Raw genomic sequence first — 21,604 nt, 5'->3', positions numbered from 1 at the left:
TTGTAACTTTACCCTTTACGTTTAAAAAATATAGATTAGTCCTATAAAATCATAAATAATACGTAATATAACCTTTAAACGTATATTGTAAACGTTTTTACGGTCACATACATTAAATTTTTAAAATTTTAAAGGTAGAGTTGAACTTCTTATCGCGGAGGCTTCGATTTAACATATTATTCGTCCGAATTTTACAAACTAGATAGTAGCGAAAAAAAAATTACTTGATTTTGTATATTTAATTTGCATTTTTCGGAAGTGAAGGGAAAAACTGCAAAATTTGACGATTTGAGGTTTTTTTTTGCGCAAAACCTAATTAAAATACATCTAATTTTTTGGTAAAAAATAAGAGAGGAAAAAAGGAAAAAATATAATTACATATGCACACGTATAAGCCCTATTCATACACACGTGTGGCTTTTCCTTGTATTGTTGTATGTAACCCCCTTCCAGTCCACACTCCGTTCGTCCTTCTCACAAAGCTGAGAAAAGCAAAGAGAGAGTTCGAGTGGAAGAGAAGCGGAAAGCTCGAGGAGTCATCAATGGTGACAGATGATAGCGACTCCTCTGGAAGAATCGTAGTCAGATTTACCTTTCAATCTCCTCCTTTATTTCGTTTGAAATTATATCTGATTTTGCTCGTATTCGCATGATCATTCGTGCTTTTTTAATCTGATTGTTCGTTGGAGTTTGTCAAATTATAATCGCTCTCTCTCTCTCTTTTGTTTACTGTTGGAGTTGATGGACATGATAGGATTAGTGTTTGTCCTCGTTGATTTTGTTTTTTTACGACTTTTGTTTTGAATGTTTAAACGTTTGTTGGGCTTCTAAATAGAAGTCTCATGTAGATGATGATGAAGAAGATAGGCTCGAGGGTTTGGAGAACAGATTAAGTGAGCTTAAAAGGAAAATTCAAGGAGAAAGAGTTAGGTCTATTAAAGTAAGGGAGTTTCTTCTATACATGATGTTCTTTATTAATTATACTAATTTCTGAAAAATGTGAAATCATTGATTGGTTTTGATTATTCTTCTGGGAATGTAGGAGAAATTTGAGGCTAATAGAAAGAAAGTGGATGTTCATGTTTCTCCCTTTTCATCTGCTGCATCGAGCCGGGCTACCGCAGGGGATAATGGAAATAGCAATGTTTTTTCTTCGAGAATGGAAATACCACTCTGCAAATTAAATGGTTTTTCTCATGGGGTGGGAGATAGAGACTATGTTCCTACTAAGGATGTTACAGCAGCAAGTGTCAAGCTTCCGATTGCTGAGAGAATACCGCCTTACACTACCTGGATATTTCTGGACAGGTATGCACTTTATTTTTTTTTCTTTCTCGTCTATAACTATCACAACTAGTTTTGGGTGCGATTGTGGTCGTTTGTTTGTCTGAGTATAGGAGGTTCACAATGATCTCCTCATTGAAGTTGAATTAGTATTCTCCATTCGTAGATTTGCTTATAATGTATTAATTAGAAGCTTTTTTCTCCAGTGTGGGCTAAATGGGAGATAATGGCAAAACAATTTCTGAAAATATCTTTAACAATGCAGAAATCAAAGAATGGCGGAAGATCAGTCTGTGGTTGGTCGAAGACAAATTTACTATGAGAGACATGGTGGTGAGACACTGATATGCAGCGATAGTGAGGAAGAACCAGAACCTGAGGAGGAAAAACGTGAATATTCCGAGGGTGAAGACTCTGTTATATGGTTAGTTTTGCAAAGAGTGTAAATCATGGGTTGTCATGTACTCTAATGGGGAAAATTTGTGATACTGGTATACTTATATAAATATTTGAAGAAGGAATGAAGTACCTGGGTGGAATTTATTAATCAATGAATCACATTTACTGATACTAGAGAAAGATGACATCTATCATATTCATATCAAATTTCATTCTGCATTGGCAGTAGATTTGAAATTTATCTCATTATATGTGAATTTCGTAATAACGGCTTTGAGTTGAATTGGCAGGTTGATTGGGCAGGAGTATGGCATGGGTGAGGAAGTGCAGGATTCTCTTTGCCAGTTTCTCAGCGTAGATGCTTCAGACATTCTGGTGTAGTTTTAGTCATCCTGTTCTTGTGGTTTATCTAATTATGTTTTTCTGGTCTTCCTATTCTTCTTCACTAATGGTGTTTGACTCTCCGGTCTGCTGCAGGGAAGATACAATGAACTCAAGTTGAAGGATGAGCAGAATACTGAGAACTTTTCTAATTCCGGATTCAAGCTTGGAATATCTCTGGAAAAGGACCTTGGTGCAGCTCTAGATTCTTTTGATAATCTTTTCTGCCGCCGTTGCTTGGTACTTGGACTGTTCTTTTGTGACAGAGAGAGCATGTATTATTAAGTATTTGTTAATCCTTCTTTTGTTATTTCTAACAGGTATTTGACTGTCGTCTGCATGGATGTTCTCAGCCTTTAATTAGTGCTGTAAGCTTGAATCTGTCTTTACTTTCTTTAGTTGAATTACTAATGAACAATATAACCGGAAGACTTTGGTTGACAGAGTGAAAAACAGTCTTATTGGTCTGATTATGAAGGTGATAGGAAGCCCTGCAGCAAACATTGTTACCTCCAGGTCTATCTCTCTGTCTCTTTACACGCTCAGAGAGACGCATATATTCCTAGTTAAGCAGGAAAAAAATTCAGTTTAGTGTATCCCCTCAATAAACTACATTTGAACTGTGAGATCATGGAATAGATGTCATCTGTTCTCTGAACTAGGTTGAGGTCTAGCATGTATGTGTCTGCTAGAGGAGTGATCTTTCATCTAGTTGTAAGAATGCATAGTCTTGATTATGTATGATTTTCTCTTGGTTCCGGAGTTTGAATCACCATTACTCTTACGTTAATGGTTTTAGGTCAAGGCGGTCAGAGAAGTACCTAAAGCAGAAGAGAAAGCTTCAAAAGAGGAATGCAGCAAGGCTATCTCCTCAGATGACCCTCATGATGCTGCTACTGGTGTCAATCTGCAAGTTGAGAAGACTGATATTGGTTTCAAGAATTTAGATTCATCCTCTGGTGTAGAACAAGAGCATGGAATTAGGGGAAAGCGTGAGGTCCCGAATCTCGAAGACTCCAATGATCTGCCTAATTTATCAAACAAGAAACAGAAGACCACAGCCTCAGATACAAAAATGTCACTTGTTAATTCTACCCCTAGCTTAGATCAGGCATTTGATAGCTCAAAGGGTGATCAAAGTGAAACAGTTGAGACCAACAATGTAAACAGAGACTCAGGAGCTGATTCAAAAGAAGTAGCTGAACCTCTTCCAGACATTTTGGTCCTTGATGGTGGTTCCTCCGTTTGTCAGCCAGACCATGGTAGTGGAAATGGATCAATAATCATTGGAGAAATGTCTGAGAAAAGTCAACCATCTACAGAGTGGAACCCTATCGAGAAGGATCTTTACTTAAAGGGAGTCGAAATCTTTGGGAGAAACAGGTACACTGGATCGTGGTAAATTATTATCTTCAAACACAGAACATGGATTTACATATAGTATGTTTTGTCCATGCTGTCTCAGCTGTCTTATTGCAAGAAACCTACTTTCTGGCTTGAAGACATGCCTAGATGTGTCCAGTTACATGCGTGAAAACGAAGTTTCAGTTTTTCGAAGATCTAGCACCCCAAATTTGCTGTTGGATGATGGCAGGACTGACCCAGGGAATGATGTAAGCTCTTGATTTTCCTAGGTTCTTTTTTCTTTTTAATTTTTCTGTAGTCTCTGCAACTTTGGGCGTTTCTGTAGCCAGTTTCAGGGAAAAATAAGTAAGGAAAAAAGTTCTGATCTGGATAAGCCAATTTCCTTACTTATTTTCCCCAAAAACTGCATTGGGCAAGAGAAAACGATAGTTGGCTTAGACAAGTGATTATTTTATTTGTGATTTTATCGATATTAGCATGCCATATCTTTCAGAAATCACATTTTAGTTTATACTGCTCTCTTATTCTTTACTTTACAGGATGATGAGGTGCCTCCAAGGACAAGATTGTTCCGTAGAAAAGGTAAAACTCGAAAGCTAAAATACTCTACAAAGTCTGCTGGTCATCCATCTGTCTGGAAAAGAATAGCCGGTGGCAAAAACCAGTCCTGTAAACAATACACACCATGTGGATGCCTGTCAATGTGCGGAAAGGATTGCCCTTGTCTAACCAATGAAACTTGTTGCGAGAAATATTGCGGGTATGCAAACAAATTAACATCAAATGAAGTAACAGAGGATCTACTTATAACCACCCGTTGATTTAATTCAGGTGCTCAAAAAGCTGCAAAAATCGCTTCCGAGGATGTCATTGTGCAAAGAGTCAATGCAGAAGTAGGCAGTGTCCCTGCTTTGCTGCTGGCAGAGAATGTGATCCAGATGTTTGCAGAAATTGCTGGGTTAGGTAGTCAGTTTATATCCAGATCTCTTGATGTGCTACATACAATCAATTCTACTATCTGATGACTAAATTACTTGCTTATTTACTCAGTTGTGGAGATGGTTCTCTCGGCGAAGCACCAAGACGCGGAGAAGGGCAATGCGGAAACATGAGACTTCTCCTGAGGCAACAACAGAGGGTATAATGTCGTCATCAAATTACGTATTTACGATAAATAAAATGCATTCATTGTTGATAAATCTAGTTTCTTGTGTGCTATATTTACCAGATACTATTGGGAAAGTCTGATGTTGCTGGATGGGGTGCTTTTCTAAAGGTAAAGCATGTGAATCTTTTTCTCATTAACTACTGTTTCATACCTCTTCTCTCTAGCTGATCGCTTGATCATCATCTGATCATCAGAACTCGGTCAGCAAAAATGAGTATCTCGGAGAATACACTGGCGAATTGATCTCACACCGCGAGGCGGATAAGCGTGGGAAAATATATGACCGGGCAAATTCGTCCTTCCTTTTTGACTTGAATGATCAGGTGACTAAATCTCACAGCCTTCTTTTTGATATTTTCCTCTTGAATTTCGTATCTATAAGTAAGCTTTTAATATTTGCAGTACGTCCTCGATGCTCAACGCAAAGGAGACAAGCTGAAATTTGCCAATCACTCGGCAAAACCCAATTGCTATGCTAAGGTACTAAAGCTTCTCTCTCATCAATTTTGGTATGAAAAAAGTAAACTACATGATCGTTTAGTAATTATACCTTCTCTCTCACCTCTAGTTACTCGAAAGTTCCATTTAGGAGTACTAGGATTAGGGAAAGATTGCTATCAACAATAAAGGAACAAAATAAAAAGATAACATTTTGTAGAAAACTAATCGCGACTAGCACTATAGAAAACAAATGATCAAATCTAGCTTTGTAGGTTATGATCAAACACACTTGTTTCTGCAATCTTTATAAGTGTAATGTGTAAAAAAGTAACGTGTGTACATCATCTGCTGGATTTATTCAACCCTTTTCAAAGGTGTTAATTATTTGCAAAAGGACCAATTTCTGGTCTATAGTAGTAGTAACCATGGTATCGTCTCTTTTCGGATAAGTACGGTATGTTTCTTAATGTGTAAAAAAAATTTTATTATGCATGTATACAAGAAAATTGAAGGGTTTTTTTTTTTGTGTTGTGTTGTGTTGTAGGTGATGTTTGTAGCAGGAGATCACAGGGTCGGCATTTTTGCAAACGAACGAATAGAAGCTAGCGAGGAGCTTTTCTATGACTATAGATATGGACCAGACCAAGCACCAGCTTGGGCTCGCAAACCTGAAGGCTCGAAGAAAGATGATTCAGCCATTACTCATCGTAGAGCCAGAAAGCATCAATCTCATTAATCATTGCTGGCTGACAAAGGTAAAATCAGAGCGTCACAGTAGAGAAGTAACTTTAAAAAAATAATTTGTGAGAGATGATATTATAAGTTGCGACTTTAAATTTATCTTTCATTATAGAGTTGAGATTTTATTTTATTTTATTTTGACATTGGTGTTGGACTTTGTATAGGGGATAAAACAATTTATGAATTATTGGGATCAATAAGTAAAAATATTATTGAAAAATTTACTGAGATGTTATAGAAAAGTATGTTTATTATTAGAATATCATATATCTTTTAAAAATTACTCATATGTTTTGAGCATTTGTATAATTACAATTAATACCCTTCATTAGTTTTTTTTTAATTAATAATTTTTAATTCGTTTTTAATTAAAAATAATAAATAAAAATTTGATTATCTATGTCATTAATCCACATCACCAATCTCACACTCCTCAAATTCACGTTATTTCTCTTCTTCTCTTTTTTGTCTCCAAATCCAATAAAAGCTTTTAGATCTAATAATTTGCAACTAACTTGGGTACAACATTGACAGAGATCTTCAAATTGCAGGATTGGGCTGGATCTTCCTAGACCTCACAGCCACAACGCTTGCCATAGGGTCCCAAATCAAAAGCTTCGTCAGATCTACTCGCAACCTCGCTCACGAAAAAAGTCATCAAAAATCAAAACCCAAGTCAAAGAGATCTATGGAATTCTACATGATTCGTTACAGGTTTGAGTTGAAATCAAGAATAGCTACTCTTTTACTTTGATTTTACATGTCTCTCGTTTAATCTTCCTCTCAATAGATCTATTTAGAGACATTTCTTCTTCTATCTATGTTTTGATTCATACGGTTTAGTCTTCCTCCTATGTATCCCTCAAACATATTTTTACGAATCTTAATTTGATTGTTGTTATTTGACCAATAAATTTCATATTGTCTTCTCCAAAAAAATGTTGCTTTCCGATCTGTATTATAAATCAGCCGTAAAGTGATGTAACTCAGCCGTAACGTGATGTAAATCAGCCGTAACATATAATTTACACAACCTTTCGTCTTCCATGAATGATAACTCAGCCGTGACATGTAATTTACCGAACCTTTCATCTTCCCTGAAGCATATAACTCAGCCGTAACATATAATTTACACCCATCTTTCGTCTTCCCTAGAGAATATAACTCAGCCGTGACATGTAAATTTACCGAACCTTTCGTCTTCCCTGGAACATATAACTCAGCCGTGAAATGTAAATTGACAGAACTTTTCGTCTTCCCTTAAGCATATAACTCAGCCGTGACATGTAAATTTGCCGCGAAACAATAAGAGACGCAACATTTCGTCTAACTTTATCATCGAGCACCAACTTCACAAGTTTTTCGTGCGTTTTTCCGCATCTATCTGCACAACTCTACACCCTCTTTCATCGGTGTTAAATACGTATTTGTGTTTCTATACCCAATTACCGGAACCAGATCAACCATATCGAGAGAAGGATGAAAGAAATTGAAGAAGAATGAGGAAGACGATGAGGAATTGGAAGTTTCGGTGATGTGAAAAACTCATGTGAAGAAGACGAGTTGAAAAAATTTGGCCCTATTTTTTTGTCCTTTAATGATGATGACATGGAATTATGACATGGAATGATGACATGGAATGTTGCATCCACGTCATTTTTTAATTGATGAAGTGGCAAGTAAGCCACCAAACGAAAATGTAAATCAGCTTAATTAAACCAGCCATCAAACAAAACTTTAACTCGGTCGCAACATGAATACTATTACAGTAATTAAAAAACGAAAAAACGGCAGCCAAATTCAGCCGTTTACTGTCGTAACTCAACCAAAAATATTTAACTCAGCCGTGTCGTTTAATAAGTCGACCGTCATTGCATGCTATTCTAGTAATTAATCTTTCGCTACTAAGTCAGCCGTAATAAGGCCGAGTTTTCCGTTAATCCAGCTCATTACGGCTGATTTATGACACTCGAACATAAATCAGCCGTAACGTCATCCCATAACTAAGCCGTCTTTGATAACTCAGCCAGCCGGAGAAAGTTAAGTCAGCCGTGTCGAAGCAATAACTCAGCCAAAAATTTGACAAATCAACCATCGGGTGAAAACTCAGCCATAACTTAGGCTGGGTTATGCTCGAAAGTCAGCCATTTTATCATAACTCAGACAGATTTCAGTAAGTCAGCCGTAACTCCAGGCTGGGTTATACTCGTAAGTCAGCCGTTTGCTCATAACTCAGCCATTTTTCTTAAATCAGCCGCAACATACAGTAACTCAGCCGTCACTGCCGCTATATCGCTTGACGGCTGAGTTCATTAATACACGTCAGCGATTTCTGACGTGGCGACGCGGCTTTGCTGATGTGGCAGTGACATTCTTTGTAATTACGTTTTTTTCTATAACCTATTAACAGAGACACGCTGGGTATAAAAAATATACCCAAAATATGAAATAATAAAAAAAGATCTGTGTGTTTCTGATAATTTCATATAAAATGTTATACATCTGAGTAAAGTTCCCAATATTATTTAGTTGACAGGCAAATCAAAAACAAAAATCTACTAAAACAGGCACGGGTCGCCATCGCAGCCGCTCTCGTGGGCCTCCAAAACCTATTGCTAACCGACCAGATTTAGGGCCTCATGGATCAAAGAAAGCTTCCTCACGGAAGTGATGACGTCTTTTTTTTCTTGGAACACGCGGGGATTCAATATGCCTCGCAAACATAATGCTGTTCGTAATTGGATTCAGGCAGTTAGGCCATCTTTTGGTTGTTTCTTGGAAACTCGGGTTCAGGAGGTCTTCTCGGGTCCTATTATTAGTTCAATGTTACCAGGCTGGTCTTCTATTTCAAATTACGATCATCACCGGTTGGGTCGTATTTGGGTTTGTTGGAATAGTGAAGTGTCGATTACTCCCATCCTCAAGAGTGCTCAACACATTTCTTGTATTGTTACAGTGGTGAGCTCGGGAACCAGTTTTCTCTGTTCATTTGTTTATGCATCGAATTTTGTGGTTGATCGTAGATCGTTATGGGCTGACTTGTGCCACTTAAAAAGTACACAGCTACAGCCTTCTATGCCATGGATAGTTCTCGGAGATTTTAATGAAATTTTATCTCTGACGGATCACTCACGAGCTCAAGACTATGCTTTTAACATAACGGGAATGAGAGATTTCCAAAACACTGTTTCCTTCTGTGATTTAGGAGAACTATCATCTGCGGGTCCTAACTTCACTTGGATCAACAATCAAGACTCCAATCCTATTGGTAAGAAACTTGATAGAGCACTTGTAAGCTCGGACTGGCTGGGTATGTTTCCTCACTCCTATGCATCGTTTGAGGCAGACGGTATTTCTGACCACTCCCGTTGTATGATCCATCTTGCTACTTCCAATTCGCAGCATCGTAAGCCATTCAAATTCTTCAATTTCTTGACCACTCACGAGTTGTTTCTTCCCACAGTAGCTCGAGTATGGCTTGAAACACCTCCCCTATTTCATTCCCGTATTGCTCTGTCGCTTTTCCACCGCAAGCTCAAACTGTTAAAGACACATCTTCGGAGTTTGAATAGAACAAGATTTGGCAATTTACCACTGAAAACAAAGGAGGTGTATGACACATACTGCTCAGCTTAGACTTTAGCTCTCTCAGCCCCTACAAGCTCAAATTTGCAATCATTTTCTGAAGCCTCCGAAGTTTGGAATAGATTGGCCTCCCTAGAAGAGAAGTTTTTCCACCAAAAATCACGTATACAATGGATGAAGTGTGGGGATCAGAATACTTCGTATTTTCATCGTGTCGCTCAGGCTAATGCTTCAAAAAATGCAGTGCGAAGTCTCACATTGGAGTCAGGCGAAGTCCTTACTGAACCGGCAGCGATAAAAGCTGAAGCAGCCCGTCATTTCCGGGATTTCCTTCAGCGAGAGGTTGACGACTTTGACGAGATTCCACTGGATTCCCTAAGAAGCTTGCTGAACTACAGATGCTCCTCCTCGCGCTGTTCTGAGCTAGTCTCACCGGTGTCTAGTGAGGAAATTCAAAAAGCTCTGTTTTCACTGCCTTCCGGTAAAGCATGCGGACCGGATGGATACACAAAGGAGTTTTATGTTGCAGCCTAGAGTGTAATAGGGTCAGACTTTGTGGTTGCAGTGCAGTCTTTCTTCCTCTTTGGCCAAATGCCGCGTTCGGTTAATGCTACTCTCCTTGCTCTTATTCCTAAAAATCCAGGAGCTGCCTCCTCCACGATAAAAGATTATAGACCGATTTCCTGCTGTAACATGTTATATAAAGTGGTATCAAAGATATTGGCCAACAGATTAAAGCTGCTCTTGCCGGATTTTATTAAGCCGAATCAAAGTGCGTTTGTTAAAGGGCGATTACTATTGGAGAATGTTCTTTTAGCTACAGAGCTTGTGAAAGACTACCACAAGGAATCGATTGCCCCTCGAAGTGCTATAAAATTTGACATATCGAAGGCTTTTGACACGATACAATGGTCTTTTATTCTGTCTATTTTTCAGGCGCTAGGGTTCCCGAAAGTGTTTACTAGATGGATTAATGCCTGCATTTCTACCGCCTCATTCTCTGTGGTTATTAATGGCGAGCTTGAGGGTTTCTTCCCAAGTAGTAGAGGGATTCGTCAGGGCTGTTCTTTATCCCCGTACCTATTCGTAATGGTACAAAATGTTCTATCTCGGCTTCTCAATTGTGCAGCATCCCGTAGCGCCATAGGCAGACACCCTCGCTGCGATCATGTTCATGTCACTCATTTAAGTTTTGCCGATGATATTATGGTATTTACTGACGGGCGTCCTTCCTCTTTACAAGAAACCATTCGGGTCTTTGATGAGTTTTCACGGATGTCGGGTCTACATATTAACACTACCAAGTCAGCGATCTATGTGGGTGGGAGAATAAATAATGCATTATTGGAAGCTGCTGCTTCTCATGGCATCCCCAAGGAATCTCTCCCTATTCGTTACTTGGGATTGCCACTCACAACAAAATCTATGACGGCACATGACTATGCACCTCTTATTGACAAGATTCGTTCTCGGTTTCTCTCATGGACCAATAAGCACTTATCTTATGCGGGACGGTTGCAGCTAATTTCTTCGGTAATAGCTAGCATTTCCAATTTCTGGTGCTCTGTTTTTCGATTGCCGGCAAGATGTTTTGAAGAAATTGAACGGATGTGTGGAGCATTTCTTTGGTCGGGTAATCCTAATGTCTCGACGGGGCTAAAGTAGCTTGGACAGAGGTTTGTAAGCCAAAGGCGGAAGGAGGTCTGGGTCTGCGAAGATTGCGTGATGTTTCTCGTGTCTTTGCTTACCGGTTAATATGGAGGTTATTTACACTATCGGGCTCTCTTTGGGTGGCTTGGACTAAGACAAATTTGATGAAGGGTGGGTCTTTCTGGTCAGCTCCAAGCTCAACTCTGGGTTCTTGGATTTGGAAAAAGCTTCTAAAGCTTAGGGAAGACATCAAACCATTCATTCGCGTGGAGATTGGTAATGGGGACACTGCGTCTTTTTGGTTTGATTCATGGCTGCCGCAGGGCTGCTTGTTCGCCATTATTGTCCCCGCGGGACCTCGACAATTAGGTGTTCCACTACACGCAACAGTCAAGGAGGCGACAGGCCCCTGAGGCTGGAAACTGCACCGTACAAGATCAGCCTCTCTCTACCCACTCCTGCACGCCATACGAGCTGCCCCTATACCTCATGTCTCTCGAGGTACGGACCGGTTTCTATGGAGAGTTGATGTGAACGCCTTCACGGACCAGTTCCAATCCTTTAAAACATGGGAACAAGTTCGGGAACGTCACCAACCAGTGCCCTGGAGAAATCTCATTTGGTTTGGTCAAGGGATTCCGCGATGTGGTTTCATCTCTTGGCTTGCAATCCAAAACCGTTTGTCAACAGGGGATCGAATGCGCCTATGGGGACAACATCAACCATGTGTGTTCTGTGGTGAAATGGATGAAACTCGCGATCATTTATTTTTTGCGTGTCCGTATTCCTACATGCTTTGGTCATCGCTAGCCGGGAAACTGCTTCGCCATAATTTAACTCCGGACTGGGAAGAGACAGTGGCTGCAATTCGGAGCCATACGGGAGACAAGCTTCGGGACATACTGCTCCGGCTATGCTTCTAGGTTAGTATTTACGTGTTATGGCGCGAACGCAACACTCGCATCCACAACAATGGAGGTCTGCAAATAGCTCAATTGATCCGCCATAGTGAGAAGCTGGTTCGTAATAGAATCTCATCATTGGATTACCCCATCAAGCCATGTCTACGACTGTTGCTGCAACGGTGGCTCATGGTTAAGCCATAGAAGACTCCGGGTCCTCTGTTTCTTCTACGTCACAAGCATGCTCTGTTTTTTTATTCTCTTCCTAAGCTCTGTTGTAGTCTATTTCTTTTTAACAATGTAAATATTTCCCACTTTGAAATATAAATTACACATTTCAACAAAAAAAAAAAAAAAACAAAAATCTCTGTACGTCAACGAATAAAACTGATTTCAAATAAGTAATCGAACAAACCACACTAAACCAATCCCTAATCTTCTAAACCGTTTCCGGTTCGAATCGGGTACGGGCTCCGTTTTCCAGTTGGATTAGTCGGATCCAGTTTCTTCTTGCTTTTCAATTCACATTACGAATCTCCGACGCTAAATTCTGCTGCCGGTAACAGATAGTTTCGTCGTCGAGAAGAAGCAGGAATAAAAAAAATGGCGACGGAGGCAGCTCCGATGGACGAAAAGGCGAAGAGAATGAGAGATCTATTGTCGAGCTTCTACGCTCCGGATCCTTCAATCTCGACGAGTAATTCCTCGATCAACGCTTCTTTCGATAACATCAACAGCACTTCATTCGATGCTGATCAGTACATGGATCTCATGGTAAGTCTTCGTTTCTTGTTAGAATATTCGTGAATCGTCAACACAAGCGTCTATAGCTTGTAAATTGTATCAATTATTGAGTATTTCGATTCACTGAAGTTAGATTCAGCTCCTTGATCTTGCTCTGACGGGTTAGTTCGAAAGTTAGAATAGGTTTAGATCCGACTAGTATCTTCTGGAGCATGAAAATAGTTGCTAGTTTTGAATTGTACCCTTCGGATGAAGTTTACAGTGTGCAAGAGGACTCTTGATCAATGTGGTGGGTCATGAATTTCTCCTTGCTGGTTTTGTTTTTTTTCTATGCTGCAATCTTTATTAGAATTGTGCTAAATTTAGTTGTACTTATCAAAGATTTTCGTGCAATGGTTGATAGTTCATCACTGAACTGGGTTTATGAGGTTTGTGTTAAGTGTGGTGACAGTAGTGCGAGCGATCTGATTGAGAAATATGCCACGATCTGGTGGTTTTATTGGCTTGTGCAGATTAAAAAGTCGAATTTGGAGGTGCTTCTGCAAAGACATGTTCAAATGGCTGCTGAGATTAAAAATCTCGATACAGACTTGCAAATGCTAGTCTATGAAAATTACAACAAGTTTATCAGTGCAACAGATACAATCAAAAGGTACTTGTAATGGCTCATGGATCGTTTCAGGTGTTAAGTTTGTGATTCTCTTAAACATCTTTAACACTTTCTCTATATGATTTGATTTCACCGCTCCAGAGTATATTAAATTCAAAATGTTGCTTCTTTACCTGGTAGGATGAAGAGTAATATTTTTGGGATGGAAGGCAATATGGACCAGCTTCTTCAGAAGGTCTTTTGAACACATAGGATAACACGTAGTTTTGGGTTTTTTGATGGGAACTTCTAACTGATAATATGATCTCCCAACTGACTCATGCAGATAATGTCAGTACAATCAAGGAGTGACGGGGTCAACACTTCTCTTTTCGAAAAGAGAGAACATATAGAGAAACTGCACCGGACTCGTAATCTTCTTCGTAAAGTTCAGGTATGTAATTTGTCATTGTTGCTAGCTCATTTTATATATCTGCTGTGTTGTCACCTGATCATTATAACAACAATATACCGCTTGCTATTGTGAATTTACTCAAAATAATTTTTGTTAAAAAGAGCAGTTCATCTATGATTTACCTGCAAGACTGCAAAAGTGCATCAAGTCAGAAGCCTATGGAGATGCTGTCAGGTTCTATACTGGAGCAATGCCAATTCTCAAGGTTTACATCTGTCCTCGGAAAACTTTTCCATTTTTTTGTAGTATTTTCATGTTATTGCGGCATTTAACATCCTGAAGATATATATGGAGATATGTTTTAAAATATGAATTTCTCATTCTGTTCAGGTATATGGCGATACATCATTCCAAGATTGCAGACGAGCTTCCGAAGAAACTATAGAAATCATCATAAAGAACTTGCAGGTATACCTTTTGGTCCTAGTCATCTATACTTATCTGAATTAATAAAAATCTACATACTGGTGTATCAACCATATAAACAAATAACTAGTCTTTATGTTTTGTGTTTGTTATTTCTTTGAATTCTTGATGCGAGAAACCTATTTTGTCTTGTTCGATAGACGAAGCTATTTTCAGATTCAGAATCCATACAGGCGAGAGCTGAAGCTGCAGTGCTTCTTAAGCAGTTAGATGTCCCTGTCAGTTCTTTCTCTCAGCTCAATTATTTATGACTAGTTTAATTTGTTAAAACATCTATAATTTGGGTGAAGGTTGGAGCTACCTAGAACGTTCCTAATGTGTGACATAAATTTGGATTGCATATCCTGCAGGTTGATAGCTTAAAGGCTAAACTGTTGGAAAAACTGGAACAATCTCTTGATGGTCTGCAAATAAAGCCTGAGGAGGCAAGTAAACTTGTAGAGCACGATGATTCATCTAATGATACAGAAAGCAATGACCAACATCCTGCTAAAATCCATGAGGTAAACAAGGACTACGTCACTTCCTTGTGTTTTGTGTTTTGATGAATGCAAGTTGGAACACAGTAAAACTGAGTGTATCTATTAAGCACTTTATATATCAGCAGCTGCGTTACAGCAGATTTTCTCATTAGCCACCACATTGAGATTTATTTTCTTTTATTTCTTTTGGTCTATCAGACTTGACGAGCTTTTTTTTTTGCACTTTCAATATTATATGGATAGGATGCTGTACGTGGATTTTCTGAGGCCATGCGTGCTTACCGAGAGATATTCCCTGACTCAGAAGAAAGACTTTTCAAACTCGCGAGAGCCTTAACAGCAATGTAATGCACTTTTCTTTGATTATTGATCCATAAATCGAGACTTTGATTGTGTCTGGCCTGCAGAATTTCTAATACTTATGGTTGTTAGGCACTTTGAGAACATGGAGCTATATATAAGAAAACGGGTTTCTGCAGCAGATTTTCTTGGAATTTTTCGTGAGTACAGTGATTTTCCTTGTGCCATTGTCTCTTTTTTTTGTTGCTTTCCATTCACTCTGAAAACTTTGGTTAAATCAGTCTAATAACCATATACCCTGTCTGATTTCTGTTGGACATAGGAATTATATGGGAAGATGTGGTACTTATGGACGAGGTGCTACCTGAGGCTGCACTCTCTGATTTATCTGCAGAGGTTGACCCTCATTTATTTTGTGTGGTTCTATTTTTCGTTATAATGTATAGAACTATATATGATTACTAGCACTCCTCATTTCAGGCTGCCCAGGTTACTCTTAAGCAATTTGTTGCGAGGACGTTTTCTCATCTTCAACAGGATATATCAGGTTCGCTGTTTCTTGATTTCTACTGGATGCAGAATTTCCCAGTGACGGAAAAGAGAGAGAATGAGTATAGCTTGAATAATTCATAATAAATTCTGTGACATGGCCTCTATGTAAATTTGCAGAGTAGATTAATCTCTTCGTGAATTTTTATTTTTCAAAGGAAATAGAATTATAATGCGGTATATACATGGCAGATACTCTCTTGAAATTCGATATCAACCAAAAGGAAGCAGTTGAGGGGGAAGTCTTGAAGGTTATCCTGGAAGCTAGCCAAAAAGCAGTGCTACAAGGCACCACAAATATATTCCAGGCACATTCCTTCTTCTGTTATTTATTATATTTTGGCTGTTATTTCATCTGTAAGAATTCCATGCTCAAAAACGCTTATATTTGTTTTATCACTCTAGGACTTCCGTCAGCTTCTTGATGAAAACGCTGGAATATTTATAAAGATGAGGGATTTAATCAGTGGTTGGATTCAGAAAGGATTTCAAGACTTCTTCAGGTCACTAGAAGCTCAATTTCTAGTGCTTTCTGGAAAAACTAGCTCATCAAACGATATAGAGGGAAAATCGAGTGACAAAATTCATGCCGGTCTCATCCTTGTATTGGCGCAGCTCTCTGTATTCATCGAACAAAAGGTCATTCCGAGAGTTACTGAGGTGAGAGTCTTACAACTAGTGTTACATAAAGTTTAATTCATATTGTTAGCTGGTTTTGAGAATTTTCATATGCTAATTCAGGAAATAGCTGCTTCCTTCTCTGGTGGAAATTCCCAAGCCTTTGATAATGGACCTGCTTTTATTCCTGGAGAACTTTGCCGGGTCTTCCACGCAGCCAGCGAGAAACTTCTCCAGCATGTATGAATAAAACTCCAAAACTTGAGGTCACTTACCAAAACTTAAGATCAACTAACTAAATCATTTCATATTTCAGTACATAGACACAAGAACACAGAAGGTATCGGTTTTGCTGAGAAAAAGGTTCAAGACACCAAACTGGGTGAAGGTATTGCTGTTGTCGTGTGGCTAATCTTCTTAGTAAAGCATTTTACCAGTCATTGTTTTCTAAATATTCCAAATATTATGCAGCACAAGGAGCCACGAGAGGTTCACATGTATGTCGATATGTTTCTTCACGAGGTTTGACAATTCTTCTCCTCTTAATCTGGAAATTAACTAAAGAACATGCAATAACTCATATTTTTTTGGATTTCTAATTCACAGTTAGAAGAAGTTGGTAAAGAAGTGAAACAAGTTTTACCTCAAGGGACATTTCGTAAGCACAAAAGAACAGACAGCAACGGAAGTAACACTACAACCTCATCACGAAGCAATACACTCCATAGCGATAAGATGACACGGTCAAATTCACAAAGGGCTCGTAGTCAGCTTTTCGAGACACATCTTGCAAAACTGTTCAAGCAAAAAGTAGAAATATTCACCAAGGTTGAATTTACCCAGGTAAGAACGAAACAATTAAAGGTTCCCTTTTAGTCATAATATATCAATCAAACAAACATATGCTCGTCATCTCCTGATCTGTTTTCTTTGATTTCGTGCTTAAATGCTTACAGGAATCCGTTGTTACAACAACTGTAAAACTCTGTCTGAAGAGTTTGCAAGAATATGTCCGGCTCCAAACTTTTAACCGGAGCGGGTTCCAGCAGATTCAGCTAGACATTCAGTTCTTAAAAGCTCCTTTGAAGGAAACAGTTGAGGACGAAGCTGCAATTGACTTCTTGCTCGACGAGGTGATTTACGCCTAAAGCTTCTTCCTTTGCTTTTCTTCTCGTTACCACCGGGTACTTTAGGGTTTAGCGAATCTGTGTCTAGCTTTTGCAACTGACCATATTGTCGGACCATGTTGTGTATTTGTATTAACAGGTAATCGTTGCGGCTTCGGAGAGATGTCTTGACGTGATTCCATTGGAGCCACCGATCTTGGACAAACTCATACAAGCTAAACTCGCTAAATCAAAGGAGCACAACAACAACACAGTTTCTTCTTAAAAGTTGTCATAACTCAGAACAAAAGTATGTGTCATGATTTTTGCCAATTTCTTTCCGCTTCTTGTTATCATCCGTAATTCCGTAGTTGTAAATCAAAACCATTGAATTGTTTGTGTATTTTCAGAAACTCTCTATCATTAGACCATTAAATCTATATAGTATTTTCGTTTTTACTTTTGTGAACAAAATAATTTTAAAAAGTTCCTTTTTTTTTTTTTAACAACGTGCAATAGCAACAAGGATTTGACATATAAGAAGATATGTGGAAACCCTAAACTAAATTAAACAAAAATATTCATAATCGGTTTGGTCGGTCGAGTCGCGGATCTTTTATTATATAAGCGTTCCTCGAGACCTGTTTCTAAATTATCTTTCTCTCTAATCAAAAAAGCTAAAAAGCGATGGCCACTGCGATGGTTCTCTCTTCTCAAAACCATCGATTCGATCACGAAACCCTAATCCACCGTAACCCTAATTCTCGCCTTTGCCGCCACTCTTCCGCTGCTTCAACGGCTCCTCGCCGACGCAAGCGAAGCCCTACGGTTGTTAAATCTCCGGCGGCGAATACCAATCTTGTAATGGAACAAGTCAAGATCCTCAAGCGCGGTGAGACATTGAGTGCGTTTAAGAACAAGGAAAACATTAGCTCCGATGACACAAGACGACCTGTTTTGAAGATGATTAAAGATGTTGATCTGATTGTATCGTCCACTAATAGAATTGGACCTGAACCAGAGATTTTGATGAAACAGATCGGAGCTTCTAAAGGATTGCAGATCTTCTCCGGAGCTATTTGCTCTATTTCGCCGCTTCCAAGCTGTGTTCCGATTCCATGTTTCTTAGGGAAGAACAATCTCCTTATTTAGATCTCCAAAAGAAGATTTTGGAAAGAAAAAAACCGTCTTTTCGATGGTCTTGTAAGAGCAGATTTGTGAAGAATCCTGAGAAAGAGAGTAAACAAATTTGTTTGTTTATCTCAAAGAAGAAGATGGAGAATGTGATCACAAAACGCCAATTGCAACCAAAATTTGTACTCTGTGTTTCGGTGTAACAGTCACTGTGACTCTTTTCTATGGCTTTTGTAGTTTGTTTTTGTTTGGATTTTGAAGTTTGTAGTTGTCACTTTTCACATGATTCAAATCTCTTTTTATGCAATAAAAATCTTATAGTAATACATCACATAAGTTTCTTGAAAGCAAGACAAAAACTATAATCTTTCTTCCTACTAACAATAGAATCAGTTTATTACTCTCTTCTAAACAGAGTTATTTGATTCATTCTTGCTCTCATCTTCAAGATTTGTTGCAGGTAATACTTTTTTCCAGAACCAATGTTTACTCCATAAGAGTGTCATCTCTTCTATTGGAACTCCTTTGGTTTCAGGCAACAGGAAATAGACAAAGATGGTCATTACTGTGACCCAACCAGCAAAGAAGAGGAAGATTCCAAACTTGAATGCGCAGAGGAGACCGAGGAAAGCTTGAGCTATGATGAAAGTGAAGAGGAGGTTTACGGCTACCGTGATACTCTGCCCCGCTGAACGAGTCTCTAATGGAAAGATTTCGCTCGGTATGGTCCAACCGAGAGGACCCCATGACCATCCAAATGCTATAACAAAGAGGCAAATGAAGACGACTACGATGACTGAGTACCCTTTTGATAGCTCTTGGTTGTCTCCAAATTTCACTCCCAAGATCACTGCAACTATGACTTGACAGATTATCATTTGTATTCCTCCAGTGATGAGAAGAGCTCTTCGTCCCAGTCTGTCCACTAATCCTATGGAAATAAATGTTGATAGGACAAGAACAGCTCCTGTTAAAGCTGATGAGTAGAGAGATGCGTTTCCTCCAAATCCCATTGTCTGGAACAGAACAGGCGCGTAGAAGAGAATTGAGTTTATCCCTGTGAGGATCTGAAACATTGGCATGCAAATCGCCATAACTAGCTGAGGCCTATGTCGTTTCTGCAGGATGTTTCTGAATGGATGTTTGATTGAATTCGCAAGCTCACTCGCATCTACCATGTCTTGAAGCTCGGCATTGACGGTTTCCGTCCCTCTTAGTTTCACTAAGACACGTCGACCTCTCTCTGTCAATCCTCTTTCCACCAAACTGTTGGGAGTTTCGGGTAAGAAATACCCGCCAAGCGTCATAAGCAGAGCTGGAAAAGCAGCCAAACCAAGAGAGAGTCTCCATCCCCAAGGCTTAAGTTGTTGAGTACCGTAATTGACCATATTCGCCGTAAAGATACCAATAGTTGTGGCTAACTGAAACATCATGTTTAAACCACCTCGCAGATGAGTTGGTGCCACTTCTGATAAATACAAAGGAACCGCCTGAAAACAAAACCAAAGCAAGCTAACTAAGATGAGACTGGTTCATCCCCAAAGCAAGTAACTTTTCATTAAAGATGTGATTGGTTTATCGGTGAATTCAACTAAACAATTGTCTAACCTGATTTCCAAATCCAATGCCAACACCGAGCATAATCCGTCCCGCAAGAAGCATAGCAAGGTTCACAGCTCCAGCATTCAAAGCAGATCCAATAAGAAAGCTGATTCCACCACAAACAATACTTGCACGCCTACCATAGTTCCTAGTGACGGGTGAAGCCACGAGAGTCGAAACCAAACCAGCTAAGTAGAGTGAAGAAGTAAAAGCAGCTAATCCTTGATTATCATATTTGCAGTAATTACTTTCATGAGCATGCTTCTTCTTCTCATAAACCGTATGGAAAAACTCCTCAAGAAACTCATCCATCGACGTAACTCCTCCTGCAAACAAAAACCAATTTCAGCCAAATTTGTTTAGAATATTTAGATATTGGATTCAAAAGAGGAAGAAAAGAAGAACCTGAGACTCCAATGTCATATCCAAAGATGGATCCACCAATGGCTGCAACAAGGCAAGCAATTATGACATAACTAGTAACTTTCCCTTGGTATTGTTCTGCTCTCTCCTTAGCCACACCGGTCGGACCAAACGACCCTCCTGCCATTATTTTCTTCTTCTTCTTCTTCTGCTACTTTGCTTCTTTTTAAGAGTTTCTTGCAACGGTTGACTTTTTTATTTTTGCTTTTACTCAAATTCCAGAATCTGAGAGACAACGAAACAAAAAGGTTTATAGTATACATTTACATCTTCACGTGGTTAGATAGATTCAATTTGGTTAGGTTTTGGAAAAATTGAATGTGAAGTTTTTCCACTTTGAGATTTGTGATAATTGCGTGAGGATTCGTGTTTGGTACATCATTGTTTGGATTTAAGTTCCAACAATTAAAGACGTCATTTTCTTGACCTTATCTTCACACACAAATTTATAATTTAATAGTACTGATTTGCATGTCTTCTTACTTTGATCTCCATTCCCATAAAATCATCATGGTCGTTGGAATTTTGTCTGAATATGCTAATTCTATATGAGAAAAGAAATACAAAAAAGAGATTTTGTACCTTTTTGGTCAAATGTCATGTTCAACAGAAAAAAGGATTCCGATCTTATCACGTTCTAACAAGTAACACCTGGAAAAAAAAAAAAATCAAAATCCTTCCTAATATTTTCTCAACACCTCGATGAAATTCAGACCAAAAAAAAAAGTTGGTTTCAGACAGAAAGTGAAGAATCGAGACAAGTGTGATGGTCTTCGTCGTAGGTTGAAAGAAAACAGATTCCGGAAGAAACTGTGAATAAAAAAAAAAATAAGAAGACTTACAGGAGAAAGAAGAAGAAGATGTGACGATTTTTTGTAGACTGGGAAATGATTACAGACTTGAGTTTGCTATTTATTTCATGGATTTAATTGCCTACTATGAAGGCGATGCTAAAGATTGATGTTGACCAAGTTTTGATCAAAGCAAAAGAACAAAATTATAGATGGAATAGAGAGTTAGAGACTAATCTATATAAATCAAAAGCTTTAAACACACACACAAATTTGGATAGTAGGGATGGATTTGAGACAAGTGTAAGAAGAAATCACACCAACTAGTTTTCAACGTAAGGAGGATGATGAAGATGACATTATTTTATCCACCAATCGTCACCCATTTTTGGAAACAGATGACATATTATTAAAATCGATGTAAGCAAAAAATTATTAATCGCTGTCAA

At 38.8% G+C, this 21,604-nt stretch overlaps 4 protein-coding genes across 12 annotated transcripts; 3 read left to right on the top strand and 1 right to left on the bottom strand.

Moving 5' to 3' along the window:
- The first annotated feature begins 459 nt into the window (after window positions 1-459).
- Window positions 460-6,001, top strand: LOC9311013 (histone-lysine N-methyltransferase EZA1). Of its 4 annotated transcripts, none has more exons than XM_021023804.1 (17): window positions 460-578; window positions 839-940; window positions 1,043-1,308; window positions 1,550-1,708; window positions 1,974-2,058; window positions 2,161-2,304; window positions 2,385-2,432; window positions 2,509-2,580; window positions 2,864-3,447; window positions 3,530-3,677; window positions 3,969-4,189; window positions 4,261-4,392; window positions 4,480-4,567; window positions 4,658-4,705; window positions 4,792-4,920; window positions 5,000-5,077; window positions 5,583-6,001. In XM_021023804.1, the coding sequence occupies exons 1-17, from the start codon at window positions 543-545 to the stop codon at window positions 5,772-5,774; spliced, it is 2,532 nt and encodes an 843-aa protein (XP_020879463.1). In that variant the 5' UTR covers window positions 460-542; the 3' UTR covers window positions 5,775-6,001. The 4 variants fall into 4 exon arrangements, with proteins under 4 accessions (XP_020879463.1, XP_020879461.1, XP_020879462.1 ...); XM_021023802.1 differs by having other exon boundaries at window positions 836-940; XM_021023803.1 differs by having other exon boundaries at window positions 460-581.
- LOC9311012 (vacuolar protein sorting-associated protein 51 homolog) lies at window positions 5,733-17,666 on the top strand. Its single transcript, XM_002874899.2, has 21 exons — window positions 5,733-5,793; window positions 12,483-12,690; window positions 13,173-13,312; window positions 13,451-13,505; window positions 13,596-13,703; window positions 13,831-13,929; window positions 14,055-14,132; window positions 14,291-14,368; window positions 14,501-14,653; window positions 14,876-14,976; window positions 15,065-15,132; window positions 15,255-15,328; window positions 15,413-15,479; window positions 15,674-15,789; window positions 15,887-16,141; window positions 16,223-16,339; window positions 16,416-16,487; window positions 16,571-16,621; window positions 16,706-16,942; window positions 17,056-17,232; window positions 17,366-17,666. Exons 2-21 carry the CDS (start codon window positions 12,520-12,522, stop codon window positions 17,489-17,491), a joined length of 2,343 nt encoding a protein of 780 aa, XP_002874945.1. The 5' UTR covers window positions 5,733-5,793; window positions 12,483-12,519; the 3' UTR covers window positions 17,492-17,666.
- Window positions 17,667-17,865: 199 nt separating this feature from the next.
- Window positions 17,866-18,670, top strand: LOC9308929. Its single transcript, XM_021023816.1, has one exon. The coding sequence runs from the start codon at window positions 17,893-17,895 to the stop codon at window positions 18,355-18,357; it is 465 nt and encodes a 154-aa protein (XP_020879475.1). The 5' UTR covers window positions 17,866-17,892; the 3' UTR covers window positions 18,358-18,670.
- LOC9311011 (sugar transport protein 7) lies at window positions 18,623-21,541 on the bottom strand. 6 transcript variants are annotated; one of them, XM_021023809.1, is made up of 5 exons: window positions 21,476-21,541; window positions 20,947-21,015; window positions 20,347-20,589; window positions 19,948-20,267; window positions 18,623-19,829 (listed from the first exon to the last, which is right to left on the bottom strand). In XM_021023809.1, exons 3-5 carry the CDS (start codon window positions 20,489-20,491, stop codon window positions 18,747-18,749), a joined length of 1,548 nt encoding a protein of 515 aa, XP_020879468.1. In that variant the 5' UTR covers window positions 20,492-20,589; window positions 20,947-21,015; window positions 21,476-21,541; the 3' UTR covers window positions 18,623-18,746. The 6 variants fall into 6 exon arrangements, with proteins under 6 accessions (XP_020879468.1, XP_020879466.1, XP_020879470.1 ...); XM_021023807.1 differs by lacking the exon at window positions 21,476-21,541 and adding an exon at window positions 21,207-21,466; XM_021023811.1 differs by lacking the exon at window positions 20,947-21,015 and having other exon boundaries at window positions 21,476-21,535.
- Between the last annotated feature and the right edge of the window lie 63 nt (window positions 21,542-21,604).

The sequence above is a fragment of the Arabidopsis lyrata genome (assembly GCF_000004255.2).
Source record: "Arabidopsis lyrata subsp. lyrata unplaced genomic scaffold ARALYscaffold_6, whole genome shotgun sequence".
Taxonomy (NCBI): domain Eukaryota; kingdom Viridiplantae; phylum Streptophyta; class Magnoliopsida; order Brassicales; family Brassicaceae; genus Arabidopsis; species Arabidopsis lyrata.
Note: the sequence above shows the minus strand (reverse complement) of the source record. Positions and strands in the feature narration are given on the sequence as shown.